The following is a 17,265-nucleotide window of genomic DNA, read 5'->3' on the forward strand; positions in this document are numbered from 1 at the left end:
CGTTATGCTCTCAGGGCATCAGTGTAATACTCAGATCTACAGTGGTCCGTTATGCTCTCAGGGCATCAGTGTAATACTCAAATCTACAGTGGTCCGTTATGCTCTCAGGGCATCAGCGTGATATACAGATCTACAGTGGTCCGTTATGCTCTCAGGGCATCAGCGTGATACTCAGATCTACAGTGGTCTGTTATGCTCTCAGGGCATCAGTGTGATATACAGATCTACAGCGGTCCGTTATGCTCTCAGGGCATCAGTGTAATACTCAGATCTACAGCGGTCCGTTATGCTCTCAGGGCATCAGTGTAATACTCAGATCTACAGCCGTCCGTTATGCTCTCGGTTCATCAGCTCCTGCGAGGAGCTCATCTCTTCAGGCGGCGCTTTGATTGGACCTAAGTGCCTAGTCGCAAACACAGCGACACCGGAAGTAGAGCAGCGGCTGGTGATTTTGCCATGTTGACGGCGAGCTGTCGGGGTTTGCGCTTGAAAAACAGCGGAGCAGTTTTGCGGAGGGTCGTTTCTAAGCTGCCCCATGCCCGTCCGTCCCTGACCACCAAGAGACTCTGCCAGGCGCCGGCGTATTACGTCACCACGCCTATCTTCTATGTGAACGCGGCTCCTCATCTCGGCCATGTGCACTCTGCGGTCATAGCTGACTGTCTGTACAGATACCGGACACTGCAGGGACTCAGCTGCAGGTTCGCTACAGGTACGTCTTATATAGGCACTGACCAGCCACTTCACTAAGCACACCTGCCTTCTGTCTACACTCATTGACCATCTACCATATAGGTGCACTTTGTAGTCCTACAGTTACAGGCTGTAGTCCATCTGTTTCTGTGTTTGCCCCCTTTGACTCTGTTCTTCAGTGGTCAGGACCCCCATAGGACCATCACAGAGCAGGTATTGTTTGGGTGGTGGATCATTCTCAGCACTGCAGTAACACTGATGTGGTGGTGGTGTGCAGGTGTGTGTTGCGCTGGTATGAGTGGATCAGACAGCAGTGCTGCTGGAGCTGCTGGAGTGTTACTGCTGGACTGAGAATAGTCCACTTATGAGGAATATCCAAGCAGCATCCTGTGACCACTGATGAAGGACTAGAGGATGGCCAACAGCAACAAAACTGTGCAGCAGCAGATGAGCGACTGTCTCTGACCTTACATCTACAAGGTGGACCAACAAACAGCCCCAGAGCACATTAGTGCTTCTTTTTGTTGTTACTGACTTTAACTAAAAAACAACAATCTGCTTTGGGTTTTAATAGAGTTTATAATTGACAGCTAGTCTATATAATAACTGATATCTGGCAGCTCTTTTTCAATTCAGCTACATATTTTTTATCAACAGCCGTCCCACAACTTCCAAAATTAGCTCTTAGAACTTCAAATGTCCCTCCGGTCCCCCCTGAATTTGCACCAGTAAGAGCATTAGTGAGGTCAAGTAATGATGTTAGGAGATTAGTTCTGAATCACAAACATGCCAGTTCATACCAAAGGTATTGGATGGAGCTCCATCACTACTTTATACCCCTCCACCCGATGCTTGGTATTGAGCGTGGTAGTCTTAGATTCATGTGCAGCTGCTCAAGAGCATCCCATTCTGTTGGCAGTGTCTGCGTCAGCAATGGTTGCACCTTAAAGTATCTAAATTCACTTAGTTGAAGGGGCCTTGATACTTTTGGACATTTAGTATATTGACCATATAAAGACACTGCATGGATTTAAGTGCATATATATATATATATATATATGCATAAATATAAATAAAACACAATTGTAATTATTTTCTTTTTACAGCACCCTGCATGTACCTCTTCTTGCCATACAATATTTACAATATGTTTTAATAATCTAACGTGTCATAAAACAGTCATAAAACAATGTCTCAGACATCAGGAAATATATTTGTAACCTTGTCATGGATTAGCTTGCTGTGAGGGAGCTTTTAGAAGCCTTAAACTCTTCATATGTCCGGTTCCTATCACCACCATAGTGAACAGTTCTGACTTTCTAGAACGAAGCATCTCATACTTAAGTAAGCAGAAAATTTGTTAGAAATCCCCCCCTAAGGAGCATCTGCCTCATCACACAATGATGTCACATCCACAAAAACATTATGAACTGTTTATTCACTTTTATATTCAGCACTCGTGCAGCAACATTTGAGCAACATTGACAAACTCTGCAAAGCACACTGCCACTGTGTCCCACCTTCCCCGATCTCACCCTCCTAAATAAGACTGTGAACAAAAGTGGTGAACCTAATCCCTTCTGCATTTCATTGTATAGTGTTTGAATATGGTTCATTTGAATGTTTCTTCATATGAGAGCCATTATACTTGTACATAGTGGCTCTTTTTGTGTCTCTGTCTGCAGCCAGTGTGGAACGTAACACTGAATTTACAGTCAGGCCGCTCTTGTGTTCGTTTTCGCAGGTACTGATGAGCACGGGCTTAAGATCCAGCAGGCAGCTGCCGCTGCGGGTAAAGACCCCCTGAGCTTCTGTACCGAGGTGTCATCCAGGTTTAAGGAGGTGTTTAGAAGTTGTAGTGTTTCGTACACGGACTATGTGCGGACCACAGAGGACAGACATCGGCGGGCAGTGGAGCATTTCTGGACCGTGCTCCTCAACAACGGGTTCATCTACAAAGGGAGTTATGAAGGCTGGTATTCCACGCCGGATGAAAGCTTTCTCACGCCAACTCAAGTGACCGAGGGAACTGATTCTTTGGGGAGGGAGATCAAAGTCTCCACAGAGAGTGGACATAAGGTAAGGTGTAAAGGAATCAATTCTGTTCCTCTCTGGTGGGGAAATATGTATCTGGGACAAATCAGGTTAACTGGTTTGGTCCCATTAGCAGGGGTGTAAATCTCTGACCTCACAATAACTCTACAGTTCTTTAAAGGGGTATTTGGCCTAAAACTAGAGTTTAATATGTTGTCATGACTCCTCTGTCTGACAGAATTCATGATTAAGTATCATTTTCATGTTTTCATTCATCAGTGATCTCTCACTACAGTACCCAGCATGCATTACACATATATATCATACAACCCCTGGGAATCCCTGCAGTGCTCAACCAGTCCTGACTGCCAGTGTGGCCCCAGATCTACAGGCTAAAAATACAACCAAGCTAGGCAACTCTTACATCTGCCGTTGAACAAAATCGAAAGAAATACGTTATTCTGTCTTTATTCTTTTTTTTTTTTCTTCTTTACACTTTATTCTAGTTAAAAGGAGCCAAACTGAGATGTAATCTAATGGCCAGGGGAGGCTACCTTGCTAACTTCATCTTTTAGGTAGTTGTTCTCCTCATCTGAGTCATTTCTGTCCTTTGAGTAATTCTCTCCATTATAACTATGGTTTAAAGACAATGAGCTGCAATAAGATATTCAGCTTCCTTCTGCATTCAAAAAAAACAAAAAAAAATCCACACTAAAAATTGACCCCAACGCAGTTGTAGATTTTCAAAGGTTTTTCAAGACGACCACCTTTTGATGATGTTTCTCAGTTTTGAAACCAGAAAATCTCATTCTACACACTAGATACTTACTACTACATACTAGATACTTCTGCTCCACTGTAGGATGTGAACAAACATATTTACAGCAGATTTAGTGATGGTTACATTTTTTATTTTGGCTGAATATGAAAAAATATAACACATCATGAAATCTTAAATTTCACAGTGACTCATTTTGATTATTTTGATATAGTTCAAAATCACTTTTACACTGAATGCACAAATGTTATTTTGGCCAAAAACGAGTGCATACTTTATTAAATATAACTAATTTGAACATTCCAATATGAATGCAGCTGAATCACCATCTTAAGATTTCTGTCATTGCTGGTCTGCCATATAGGATAGTTCTGGAATATAAACTTTAGTAAAATATACAGTACTGCACAGAAGACTTGGGCACCTAAGCAAATTGTTATTGTATGTAAAAACACTTTGACATTAGACTACATGCGAACAAACATGAATGCAGTAAAAGGTAAAAAAAAAAAAAAGTTATAAAAAAGCATTGACATACACTATATATTGTATGTGTTGTTGTATTTGTTCTAATATTAGTGTTTTTCTGAGCAAAAAATGTTTACTTTTTAAATATAATTGTCTAAGTTGCTTAAGACTTTTGCACAGCACTGTGTATTTTAGTGCTTACCTACTGCGTTTCATCACTGGAACGCATGTTTTATTGCTATTCTTCAGGACTCAACTCATCAGCTCTTCTTGGGGTTAACGTGGATGGAGAGCAGAGAAAACACAAATATTATTCATCATTAATTTAAGGCTACTGAAAATGCAACACTGTTTTCTACTGTTGTGTCGATCTGCTAAAATTTTCCCTCGTCTTAACAGGTGGAGTGGATGAAAGAAGACAACTACGTGTTCCGCCTCTCTGATTTTCGTACCGAGCTGCACGACTGGTTGAAGGCAAACCCAAAAGCCATTCAGCCAGAAAAGTTTTATCATCTCGTCCTTCAGTGGTTGGAGAACGATCTGCCTGATTTATCAGTGTCGCGGCAGAGAAGCCGTCTGCAGTGGGGCATTCCGGTTCCTGGAGATCCTGAACAGACAATCTACGTGTGGTTGGACGCTTTGGTGAACTATCTGACAGTTGCGGGTTATCCTGAGAAGCACTCGCAGTGGTGGAGCGGCGTCCATCACGTTGTAGGTAAAGACATCTTAAAGTTCCATGCCATATATTGGCCGGCATTCCTCTTAGCCGCAGGTCTGCCCCTTCCTCAGGCTATATATGTGCACTCTCACTGGACAGTACAGGGAAAGAAGATGTCCAAAAGTCTTGGGAATGTGGTGGACCCCCTTGAGAGGTCACAAAGGTTCACAGTGGACGGCCTGAGATACTTTCTTCTGAGACAGGGGGTTCCAGACACGGACTGCGATTACGACGATGACAAAATGGTGAAGTTGTGCAACAGTGAACTGGCTGACTCTCTTGGGGGTCTTCTCAATCGATGTACTGCACCCTCTCTCAACCCAGAGCAAGTATACCCTCAGTTCTGTGACACATCCTTTCCTAAGGTTTCAGAGGGCTCAGTGGGAGAGCTGTGTTAGAGGATCATAAGATGGTCAAGGCTGTGTCTGAGCTCCCTGCTTTGGTGACGGAGAACTTTGAGAACCTACATGTATACAAAGCACTGGAAGCTATTAGTGGGTGCGTGCGCCTGACCAATGGCTTCATCCAAAGACACGCTCCATGGAAGCTTAACTGTAGTGAAACCGAGGACAGACTCTGGCATGACACCATACTTCATGTGTCCATGGAGTGTCTCAGGATCTATGGCATTCTCTTGCAGCCAGTTGTACCAGGACTGGCAGACAAGATCCTCTCCAGGTTAGGGGTGAGGCCTGGTGAAAGGAGCTGGGACCACGCACTTGATTTCCTGTCTAAGTATGAAGGGAGAGACTGTCCTTATGAAGGAAGGGCATTAGGTCCAGACACTGGGGTGCTTTTTGATCGCCTAGAGAGGAACAAACTCCAAGTGAACTCCAAAAAAACAGGAAAACCAGCAAAAGCAAGGCCTCAGTAGTTTGTTTAAATCCTGTAATGTTAAATCTTGCAGTGCTGCAGTAGGAACTTTAACCACTAGAGGGAGGCAGAGGTCAGTCATCTTTTGTTAAGTTAATGATAATAGCAGGGACACTTTGTTGTTTTGAGGTAATAAATATATGCACAAGTTACAAGTGAGTCAAATTGTCCTTTTTCAGATTTTAGAGTGTTTTTGTTAGACTACAGGAGTTTTAAAGCCTCTCGGTAAAAGCAGATTATTTTTAAATACTGGAACAATATTCAGTGATGTTTCTGAAGCAGAGGGGTGTTTAACTCCAACACAGCTTAGTTTGATCTAACCCTGGATTTTTGTCCCAGGGTAGATCACTGTTTACCATGCTACATCACCTTACACTGCATGCCTAACCTGCTCTAAAGCAGGTTGAGATTGGGATTTCAGATCAGCTTTGGACCAATCAGGGACTGATGGAGGTTGTTCCCTTTTCTTTCCACATGGAATCAATCACATGAAGAATATAATGTATTTAAGGGGAGAAGGAAATCAAACTCCATATCTAGTAAGAATATAAGGCAATTATTACTGTATTAAGCATTAACACAGTGGTACTGGTGAAAGTGCTGCTTTTTTACTGTTACAGATACTTTAAATCCTTCCCTTTGTTCTTTGTTGAAAAATAAGCATGAGTATCTAACCCTGGGTTAATGGAGAAAGGTAACTGTGGTTCCAGTTGTTGGGTTTCATAGACCCAGAACTGGAGTTGAACATGCTTTGTGAAACAGGACCCAGGTTTAGTGAGTGTGTTGGGAGTTTTACCACACTGTGCCGTCCAGGACAGGAGTTGAAAACCCTCTGCTACAGCAGCACCTCCTTACTGGGGCAAGTGCCACTGGTGAGGTCATTATAAGTGAATATATTTAGGGGGGGCAATCCAGCAAATACATCACAATACTTACATCATAATATATTGTCATATTTTGCCACACAGACCCTTTAGGCAGTAGTGCCATGTTCAACAACAGCCATCTAAAACTGTTTTGTTCATTTTATGTACCAAATAATCAGGTAATCAAGTGTGCAGTTTGGCAGTGTTCTTTAAATATGAATGATATCCATATTATGCTCAGAAAAATCATATCAAACTAGTTTATCATGGTATATCAACATACATTTTTTTTAAAAAAGAATTATTCTTATAAAATTAATTAAATATAAAAAATCTAAATATAAAATAAAAAAAAATCATAATATAAAATCAAAAAAAAAAAATTGCCCACCTCTAGATATATTTCAAATGTATGGATAACAGGTGACCTATGGAAGTTTGAATAAGCTCATATCCCAGCTTAAATATTCCCAGGACACTGAGCTACCGCAGAGATGTGTGGTACTGTATTATGCTGCCTTTCCACTTTGTTCCTCTGTGCTAGTGGGCTACTCACACTCCGGGACAAGAGATAAAAACCTGACATGATTTTTGTTTTTAATGAGAATACACGAAACTGAAAAATTGTACAAAGTGAAATAAAATTAAAAAATTGCATTATTCTTATAATTTCTTGTACTTTTTCTTTTTACATAGTCTTCCATCATTGCTCTCCATGATCTCTATTTTCACAGCACAGTCCTTCAGAGGATTTTGGAATTACACGTCTTACAGGGAGTGGGTTTATTTGTAGTACAGAAACAGCACTGTGGTCAGATTATCGATGATCGTCTGGGAATCTTCTAGGCCCAAAGTCTTTCTACGCCACCAATCTTCTAGGCTCTCGTGCCCACATGGAATCACTCTAGACCACAGTCTATTTCAGAAGGGCTACATCCACTTCTCACGGCCGCACAGGTCTCACACTATTAGTAATAAGAGTTGGTGTTCTGTCCGGGTTGCGTGCCTGCAGGGAAAAGTTATTTCCTTGTTAAAACCTCTTCTAAAAAACTACAAATAAGCGCACGTTTTAAAAATGACTGGGATTCTGCAAACAAAGTAAAGCTGAACAAAAACTGAAACGATAGGTGGCTGAATCTGTGTGCTTACTTGACAGTTGCTGTTGGAGCTGTCTGACCAGCGCTGCGGTCTGCTGCTGCTGCTGGGTCTGCTGCATGCCTTGTCCCTGCCGAGGGAACTGAAACACACACACACTTGTCACTGACATAAAATGAAAAAAATCCCAGTAGCCTCAGTTTGAGAACCACTGCTCTGAATTAAAATTAAACACACAAAATGCTGCTATCTATAAGAAGGCCAGCCTATGTCCTCTTCTTGAGAGCTTACCACGGGCTGCATGCCTAAGGCCTGAGTCTGGGCCTGGGTAGGGGGCTGCGCCGCCCCCACCTGCTGCTGCTGGACCTGTTGCTGTTGCACCTGCACCTGGACCTGCTGAGGTGGCACCTGTTGAGGCTGCTGCACCTGCTGGGAAGGAACCTGCTGCTGCTGGACCTGCTGCTGTTGGGCTTGTTGCTATTGAAGAGGTAATTTATCATGTTCAGACACGAAACACACACACAAGGCTAAGACAAATGCACACTTTAGAACGTTTATATGCTTTAATGCAAAATAAAGCTAAAGCACTACATTTGCAACATCTGAAATGCCACCACTAGGTTTATATATGGATATTACAGGATATTATTGTTCAAATTTGGAAAAAAAATGCACATTAATAAAAACGTTTCTGTAAATTGGCCAGTTTAGCCATTTTGGCCATTTTATAATTGTAGCCCTGGGTAGAAAGGACAAAAACACCCATAAAATGATACAGAACATGAATAATAGATACTACAATACTTCAATCGTCATTTTATGAATTGGCCAAATGTTGGCATTGCATAGCTTCCTGCAGCCCACTCTGAGGCTGGGCTTTTAAATAGTAGAAACTTCTCTACTGTGTGAAAATGAACTATTTCCTTTGCAATGAATCTCGTGACTGCACATATTTCTTCTATCTCAAATTCTCTCAATTGTGCTTGGTGCTTGTAGCAAACGTTTAGACAGCAGTTGGCTGTATCCGTGTCTGAATCAAGGATGGCTTATTTCCCCACAGTTAAATATATGCACACAATTCCGTGGCAAAAATATTGTTGGTCAAGATAGCAGACATCAAAAAATTATAATCTGTCTCCTAAATTCAATTTATTCAATAGTCAAAAGTAAGCTACATGTGGACCATATGAGCAAATCCTCAATTAGCGTACTGAATAAACCTCATGATGTGAACACAGGCCTGTGAAAAGCAGGCAGAGTGAGGGCAGGTGTGTACATACCCTGAGGGCCTGCTGCCTCAAAAACTGTTGCTGCTGTGCCTGCTGCTGCTGCTGCTGCTGCTCCAGCATCTGGTTCGGCCGCATGCCAGGGTGTACCCCCTGGGCCCCCATGTGACCCTGCCCCAGGCTGTGCATCATGGGTGCCTGCTGCATGGTCTGGTGGGTAAACCTGAGCAATGTTGGGAAACAGATCATGAAAATAGTGAAGCTGTGATTTGAAATTAAGAAAAATGCAGGTGAAGGCCTCTACAGACTGGACATGCTGCACCGTGGTGTAGCCTAGCATGGTGTACCATAACATCAAAAATGCAGCGGCACAACACAGAATGATTTACAGATTCACTGGAATATAAAAGTTTTATCATTTAGTGAAATCATGTTTGTATGAACCAAATTTGCTCTACACAAACTTGTTTTCAAGCTAAAAGACAAATGCTAGTAAAACTGACTGAGGTACCAAGCCATCAGCATTTGTCTGTTTATCTTAAAGATTACCGTCTGACTGCTTTTCTCTGTATAAACTTCATGCCTGATGTCACCTAACATTGACTTCTGTGGTCTTGTTCTGGGATTAATTTAAAGTAGTAATAGGAAAATGCTGAGTGGTGTGCCGTAGCGCTCCTTCATTAAAAACAACGGTTTTAAATTTTTTGGAAGCTGCGCTACATGATGCACCGCATCTGGCATGTAGCGGCTTCAAAATACACAACAGATCATTGAGTGATTAAGATTACAAATGATTTGTGTGTAGCTGCAGGAGCACATGAATGTGGCTGGGGAAGAATGTGCTCATATGTATATGAAAGTGTATCATTGTGCACTTACCTCTGTGCGTTTTGCATGCCGTGTGTGTAGGCACCAGGGGCTTGCTGGTGGACGTACCCGCTGGGCCTTTGCTGCATCTGCCTCAGAGGATCCACCACCCCAGGGTTCGTACCAGGATGGGCTCCCTGGAAGCCTGGGTTACCGTACGAGGAAGGAACTATTCCTCCTGTTTGAGAGGGGTGTGGCTGCATTCCCATGTGGGAACCATAGCTGGTATAACCCTGTGGAATGTTCTGAAGGGAGGACAGCAAAAGTAAGCAGCTGTTTACTGAGAAGATACCTTAACATAGCTGTATTTTCTTTCAGAGACTTCATACTATCACTGTTGTTACTTAAAAGATACAGCTCAGGAAAACTTAGATGGCCAGTTTCCACAGACACAAATTAGCCAGAAAAGGCAAATCCCCATGACGGCGTACATCTAACCTACGCTTAATCTGTGTTTGAGAAAGCAGTTTGATTTAGGGCTAGAATGAAGCGTTCAAAAAATTATTAAAGAAAAAAATTTAAATAGTCAAACATGAAACCAACCTTCTTGCTCCCAAAAAGTGTCTCTCTATCCACTTTTCTGTAGAAATATTTTTCTGACTGGCTGATAAATATTAAACACTAAATACGTGCGTTGGCCGAATGACAATTGTGCTGTTTGTCAAATCTGCATGACTCATGTGAATGGCATGTTCACAGCTCAAAATGGCAAATTTTGCCAAAAGGTGATGAGTTTGCATGGATGTACAATCCTTTTTAATGGTCATTACAAGATCTTCAACTGATTCCATAATTAAATGTTAACAAGTCACTTTGTCAAAATATGCCATAATGCATGAGTTCAAGTTGACATTTTTAAAATTTTTAGGAAGTAATAAAAGAATGATCATGCAGGAATAAATTTGAATGGCACTGGAATGAAATATAGCTTATACTATTAATAAAAGGAAAGAACCATGACAGATTCTGTAGTCAAGAGTGCCACAACTGGTCTAATCATGCATGGAGAACTTTTAATTAGAGGAGATGATGTGAATGAAAGCAAATGCAGAAAGGCTTGCCTGTGATGGCTGCATTGTGGTGTACGGCTGATTGGGTGGCATCGGTCTCATCTGTTGTCCCAGCATACTCTGGTTCTAAAAACCAGCAAACACGAACAATAAGGTTTTTCATTTCTGAGCATTCTGAGAACATTCTTCAGCAAGCATGTAAACACAGCTACCACTACCAAACCCAAAAGCTGAATCTATCTGTGCATAAAACTAAAAATAAGGCAAAACAAGAAATGGCTAATTAAGAAGTCTCCAGGCCTCAGCTGGTGTTTGTCTGGGGCTGGATTCTCAATGGCTATATTCAGACTCACCAGTCTGACCTGGAGCTGCTGGCGGAGCATCTGGCCCTGGGCCATAGCAGGCTGTGGCTTGAAGCCCATTTGGTACTGCTTGTTGTCCATGCCCATCAGGCCTATTCCACTTTGGAGGTTGCCCATTATGCCGGGGTAGTTGGGCCGTGTGGGCATCATCTTATTCACAGGCATGCGAGGTCGGTATGGGGGCTCCAGCCCTGGACCACCTAACAGAGAACCATTGATGAGGAGAATTTGAGATTACGGATTAATTTTTAATTGATTAATTGATTTATTCAAAAACATCGATGTAATAAAGTACTGTGCACAGATCACAATATTATATGAATACATATATAAGGGTAGCTAAGGTTAGGGGTTGCAGAGCTTTTAGTCTCTATCCATATCTTACCTGGAGGAAGGGGTTGATTCTGGGTGTACATAATGGATTGCTGGTTGTAGCTCATTCTGTAAGGGTGGTTGGGCTGGGCCATGTTCATGAGTTCACTGTTCATGCCTCCATAGGGCATCACGCTTGGGTTACGAGCAGTATAGTCCTGGAAAGCCCACATAAATACTTTATCAGTCACTGAGCCTATAGCTTTTTAAAACGCAAGGGGTAGTTAATCAATTTACAGATTAAGGGTATCCCTAGGTGCCACTTGACTGTTCGAAAGGGACTGTCCACTGAAAATTCATTTTTACTCTTTTTTACCAGTAATCTACACCTGGAAAACCAACCCTAAGCAACACTAACACAACCGAAATAAGACAACATTTATGTGACTAACCTCTGGTTTACTTGTAGATGGAGTTTTCTTTTTCTTCTTCTTCTTGTTGGGATCTGGGGCCACACTGGGCACACTCTTCTCTGATTTCACCGCCTCCACCATCTTCTTTTCTGGTTCTTGTTGCACAGGAGTAAGAGGCTCCTCTTCCTCCGGTGGTAGGGGTAGGGGCTCTAGGTAATAACTACGGGGTTTGGGTTTCAAGTGGGTGTGGTAAAGGAGGAGCCTCTGCTGTTCTTCGAAGCGGGTGACCTTGCGGTCGACGCGAACCGTGCCGAACCATCCCCAGGAGAGTGGAGCAGAGTGCTTTAGGCCCTCAAAAACATCCCATGGAGAGATCTTCTGCTTCGTCGACACCTGCAGACCCTGCAGCAAGAACCACAGATGGAAGATGTCAGAATGTTTTCAAGATTCCATCAGTCAGGCTCCAAGACAGAATCGACCAAAACACTGGCTCATGAAGCCTCAATGTGCTTTCTCAGTCATGTGAGTTTTTCAACAGCTGATCACATCACAGACATGCTGAGCCCATGGCCATAGGCTGAATATTACACAAGAACAAAGTACATTTTAAACGCTACAGTCCAAAATATTATTCACACAAGCAACTGAGTAACAATTAGCCAATACTAAATATTAAACAAAACTGATGGTACCTCCTTCTCAAATCCAGCAATTTTGTTGCCCTTGGTGTCTATGAGCGAGCCCTGGGGTTCACAGGTAATGACGTCCCGAGTCTGCTTGGGTAGTGGCAGTAACTGTCGCACTTTCTCCAAACTCTCAGACTGTCGATCCCCCAACTCTTTCTGCAGAGCAAATCAATTAATCACGTCATTAAATCACCTTTCAGTATTTATCTGGGCAATAAAACAAGTGTTCCACACTGCACAACAGAATTACAGCTACCATCACTCATCAGCATTATTGCTCACAGTAAATAAAAGGATGCATGGGCTACTTCATTTTGCAAATTGGCTCATTCCAGCTGGTCGTAACTTACTTTCATGCACAATCAGCCACGTTAGCAATTCTAGATAAAACATTCTGTTAAGGACTTTTAGGACATAACTATTTAGTATCTGGCTGACGATGATGAGTAACGCTGTCTCACCCTGAGTTTCTTGACCAGGTTCATGTAAGCCCTTTTGTTCTCCTCCATGCTGCCCTGAGAGATGCTGGACATGTCTGCTGCGAGAGTTCCATTAATCAACACACTCAGCATGTCCAGCACAGTGGTGAACAGCTCACTGATCGAAAGAGAGAGAGAGAAAGATCCAGAACAGAGAGTGAGTGAGATTTTTGCAGAGTTAGAAGAAGAGACTAAACCCAACACACTGAAGTGTCCAATAACAGGTTACTGATTTTGTGTGATTGTTAAATACTGGTTACTTCATTAACATATAAGTAATGGATAGGTAATAGGTGTGATAGGTAGAAATCTGGGCCTGTGTATATTGCAAACTGGTGCATTTCCAAGATCGGCTTTTCCCTACCAAAGTAACCACATTCATTTAGACACAACAGGAAAGGTTAAGCTCATCATTTGATCCTTGAAATTTTCATGAACAGTTTCTCAGAACTCACTTGTTAGACTGCATGTCTACGGTCCCACTACTGATGATGTCAAGGAGAAGCACTGCCCACTCAGTGGTCTGCTGTGTGCTTCGCTGAACCGTGTCAAACATCCCACCCACCTAGAACATGACAGAAAGTGAATGACCAGAGGAACAGATCCCATACACACACAGCAGTTCTTCCAAGGGCTGAGAGATTAACCGCTAAAATTACAGTGACAAATGAAAGACAAAAAGCAAAAATCCTTACCAAATTGAGTCGCAACTTCAGAGCCTCATGCATCATCTGCTTGGCCTTGCAGTCATCCTGATACTGGTCCTCACGCCAGTTAGTGACAATCTGTCCAAAATGAGCAATCAGCCTCAGCATCAAGTTAAACCCAAATATATATTGACTGGTACTAAAACGCAAACCTCTCAAAAATGGCACCACAAATTTATGAAAGCACAATACCGCTGCTGTACAGTACAGCTTTTGGGTAAAATTAGCTTATCTACACTCACCATTCACTTTTTTTGAAACACTTATAGATTCACCACAAGGTTATTATAATGAACTAAAATATTACCAAAATGAAACTAACAGTGAGAAAATGTATGTTCTGTAATAAACTGTTAAAAAAAAGGTTTCAAAACACTAAAACTAAATCAGAACTATGATGTCCACTGCAAAAACTAACTAAAATGAAATAAGACTATGGAGACATAACCTATATTTTGCAGTGCACGAATGAGAGTTTAGAAGTGTTTCTGTGTATGGCTGTCTTTAAGGAAAGCTGGAGCCAAGCTGTGCTCAATCTACTGTTGTTTCAATTTTATTCTACCTTTAACAAATACTAAACAAACATACAAATACAAAAACAACAACTAAAACTAAATAAAAACTAAACTAAAACTATTACTTTCAGTACACAAAAACAAAATGAAACCTATACATGCATCCTTACTAAATGAAACTAAAAACTTAAATCAAAAACCAAAATGAAAAACTAAAAAAAAAATAAGAACCAATAAAAATTTCAAAACTTTAATGGTTTATCATGCTGGTGTAGTTACAGATGTGTGCTACTACTGTACAATCTGTAGTAAACATCCTCTAGCCCATCATCCATGGTCAGTTTCTGAGCACAGAGCTGCTCCTAACAGGATATATTTGGGTGCTGGACTACTCTCAACTGAAGTGTGTTTTAAGAAAAAGAATAAAAAATAAAAAAATACTGCTTGATATAATTGTACCAGCACCACAACACACTGACAACATACTGACCATGTCAGTATCACTGTTGTGTTGAAAATGGCCCACTATTCAAATAGCATCTGATCAACAGCTGTCCTTTGGTCGGAAACCGATTAAAGAATGTGCTAAAGAGCAGTTTTCAAATTCAAATTGTTTATGAAAACAAAAGGGCTACAGTCTGGAAACTGATCAGCTACATAGTGTATCTACAAGGCATGCAGGCCTTGAAGTGAACAGTGAGTGGAAGTACATGGTAGGAGTTTAATATAAGACAAAGTGCATTTTCTCTCTATTGCACAGTCATGAAAATCTGTTGTACCTGCTGTACTTGGCTGTAGAGAGAGGTAAGGAGGCCCTCTCTTTGCTCGTCCTGTCCTTTTAGGCACGTCAACACCAGGGACAAGAAGGGCTGCTGGCTCAAAAGGGACATACTGCAAAACAGACCACAAAACAGAAAGGGTGGAATAAAGAGCTGGAATGACCAGCAGTCATCACAGACAGCAACATAGTGAGCAATCAGAATGGGTGAAACACAGGTGCAGTCTTCATATCATGTACAATCTCTAACAATTTCTAATAACCGAACACCACAGTATGTATACCTCTTCTGTTTCTGTCGATCTCTCTCCTTGCGGGAGGAGGAGCCCAGGTGTTGTCCCTTCTCCAATTCCTCCCCTGCCGCTTTCAGTACGTGCCCTTGTACAGAGGTAGGCAGCTTAGCGATCAGAGGGGCCACCAACCACACGCCCGAGCGCTCCGATGAACTGCAGAGAAACATACAATACTTCATATGAGCTCCATCCTGGGCAACGCCACTGAACCAGAAGAGAATAGCTGTTTCTTGTTAGAACCTTCATGACACTGACTGATAAGATATATTTTCTTTATTCTCTTAATATAGCAAAGGTCACACAACGGGTACAGCATCTTTAAAAGATCCATCAACCCTCCGTCAAATGGAAACTCAATAAGACCAGAAGCACCTCGGGTGGATGGGATTTCTGCTAAGACCTGATTGGGGTCACCCACCTGAGCACTGGTTTGAGTTTGCTGGCGTTGTTGCTATTGGAGACAGAGCTGCTGGAGGCAGTAGAGCCATTCCAGGAAGCGTTACTGGAGTTCATTTCAGCAGACTTCTGGAAAACCTCAATGGTTGCCTTGGCAATATTCTCCAAAAGAGAATACAGCTCCTGTAGAGATTCAAAAGTTACTCTGATCAGCCTATTTAAATTGAGCAAAGATTTACAATGAATAGGGAAGCTAAGTGAAGCATTAATGGGAAATATACTGATGGTGAACTATTAAACGTTTTTTGGTCAGCCTTAAAAGCATCTCTAAAATCAAGACACAACACCCTTATTTGGCTGACTTACATTGTTTGAGCTTTGCTTGATCATGAGCTGCAGCTCAAGAGACGACTGCCTCATGGTCCACTGGTCCATGTTCTGCAAGAAAGAAACCACACACAGCATAAAGGGACTGCAGACAAAACCATGAGGAGTTGCAGGGTAGAACTGTGTTTGTGTTTTATTTGAAAAGCCCCCCATGCACACTTGTCCTGTCACTGTTATTTAATTTGAACAACATTTTTGTACGGGGGCGTATTTAAAGAAACAAGTTGGTCATAGTTAGTGGTGGTTGCTTATTTGTTAAGAGTAAATTAATAAACTTAAGATTGAGGAACGACTTTCCAAATTTCTTGGATTATCTATGCAACTACAACATTTGGCACTGCTAGCAACTATAAAGGAACAGCAAGCCCTAACTGCTAAGGTAACAGTGACATATTTTCTGTAATGCTAAGTGAGCACAGCTAGGCTTCATTCCTTATTAGCCAGGTTGGCATGCAGGCTAGATTTTGAACTCTGTCTTTGACAGCTCTAATGTGAATCACGCAGACATTGGCACACACAGCCACCTCCCTGCTGGACATTACGTATGACAGAGCAGCTGTGTTAGAGTAGAAACAGATCCGTGACCACCACGCTGTCCTCCCCCAGGGAGCAGCCTGTCAGCAATCATCTCCAATGGACCCTTTTGTGTCTATTGAGGCCTGGCAGTATGGAGTTCACGGCAAGTTCACTTTTCTGACGGACGAAGCATGGCTGGGTGCTCAGAGTATCAGCTACATATGCTGGGACACTGATACATCCCTGTGGGTCTGCACTTGCTGGCTCCATGTAAGGACGATATAGCTTGTGGAAACAGATTTGCTCTGGCCTGGCCGATCTTGTCACGTTTGCGTAGCTCACCAGGACGTGCTCCTTTGAAGCTGTGATCAAAATGTTCTAAAATGTCTTTAGTTTTGTTTTGATGCCTTTGACTGAGCAGACTTCAAACGAGCAAAAAGCTCAAACAAAACAAAAACAGTTATTGTAGCTTTAACTCTAACATTCACTAGTAGGGGACTGTGTGTGTAAACTCATATGACCTGAAGGATGCGTTTGATGCGCTGTCTCTGAGGGTTGTCTCCCTCCTCACTGTCCAGCTGTCTGTGTGGGTAGCAGATGAGCTGCAGCAACCTCTGTGCCTGAATGTTCACCAGCACTGGGTCCTGGAGTGCACTGCTGTCCTCCGAGAGGGACTTCAGACAGCGCTCCCCAACCCACTCCTGAAAAAGAGAGGGAGCGCGCAAGTGAGACAAAGGAGGAGCGATGACCCAGTCACGTCACACTTAATGATTTCCTTTGCATTTGTTTTATG

At 42.2% G+C, this 17,265-nt stretch overlaps 2 protein-coding genes across 3 annotated transcripts in view; one reads left to right on the forward strand and one right to left on the reverse strand.

The window, feature by feature from the left end:
• The first annotated feature begins 430 nt into the window (after positions 1–430).
• On the forward strand, positions 431–5,704 carry mars2 (methionyl-tRNA synthetase 2, mitochondrial). Its single transcript, XM_036575622.1, is given in 4 exon segments — positions 431–712; positions 2,438–2,772; positions 4,373–5,051; positions 5,054–5,704. Coding segments are annotated over 4 exon segments (1,782 nt in total). The 5' UTR covers positions 431–456; the 3' UTR covers positions 5,566–5,704.
• Positions 5,705–7,074: 1,370 nt separating this feature from the next.
• The window catches only part of med12 (mediator complex subunit 12), a 32,820-nt gene continuing 22,629 nt past the window's right edge, over positions 7,075–17,265 (reverse strand). Inside the window, exons 27-44 of one of the 2 annotated variants that reach the window (XM_036575620.1) lie at positions 16,994–17,173; positions 15,936–16,007; positions 15,592–15,752; positions 15,165–15,326; positions 14,882–14,993; positions 13,576–13,665; positions 13,336–13,445; positions 12,863–12,998; positions 12,408–12,557; positions 11,755–12,117; positions 11,376–11,520; positions 10,982–11,190; positions 10,680–10,754; positions 9,631–9,863; positions 8,806–8,974; positions 7,817–8,002; positions 7,580–7,667; positions 7,075–7,436 (exon numbers count right to left, since the gene is read on the reverse strand). In XM_036575620.1, the coding sequence (XP_036431513.1) occupies positions 7,399–7,436; positions 7,580–7,667; positions 7,817–8,002; positions 8,806–8,974; positions 9,631–9,863; positions 10,680–10,754; positions 10,982–11,190; positions 11,376–11,520; positions 11,755–12,117; positions 12,408–12,557; positions 12,863–12,998; positions 13,336–13,445; positions 13,576–13,665; positions 14,882–14,993; positions 15,165–15,326; positions 15,592–15,752; positions 15,936–16,007; positions 16,994–17,173 (2,679 nt within the window). In that variant the 3' untranslated portion in view covers positions 7,075–7,398. The remainder of the gene's footprint in view (positions 7,437–7,579; positions 7,668–7,816; positions 8,003–8,805; positions 8,975–9,630; positions 9,864–10,679; positions 10,755–10,981; positions 11,191–11,375; positions 11,521–11,754; positions 12,118–12,407; positions 12,558–12,862; positions 12,999–13,335; positions 13,446–13,575; positions 13,666–14,881; positions 14,994–15,164; positions 15,327–15,591; positions 15,753–15,935; positions 16,008–16,993; positions 17,174–17,265) is intronic. The other variant, XM_036575621.1, reaches the window with a different exon arrangement.

Source organism: Colossoma macropomum, unplaced genomic scaffold, assembly GCF_904425465.1.
Source record: "Colossoma macropomum unplaced genomic scaffold, Colossoma_macropomum, whole genome shotgun sequence".
Lineage (NCBI taxonomy): Eukaryota > Metazoa > Chordata > Actinopteri > Characiformes > Serrasalmidae > Colossoma > Colossoma macropomum.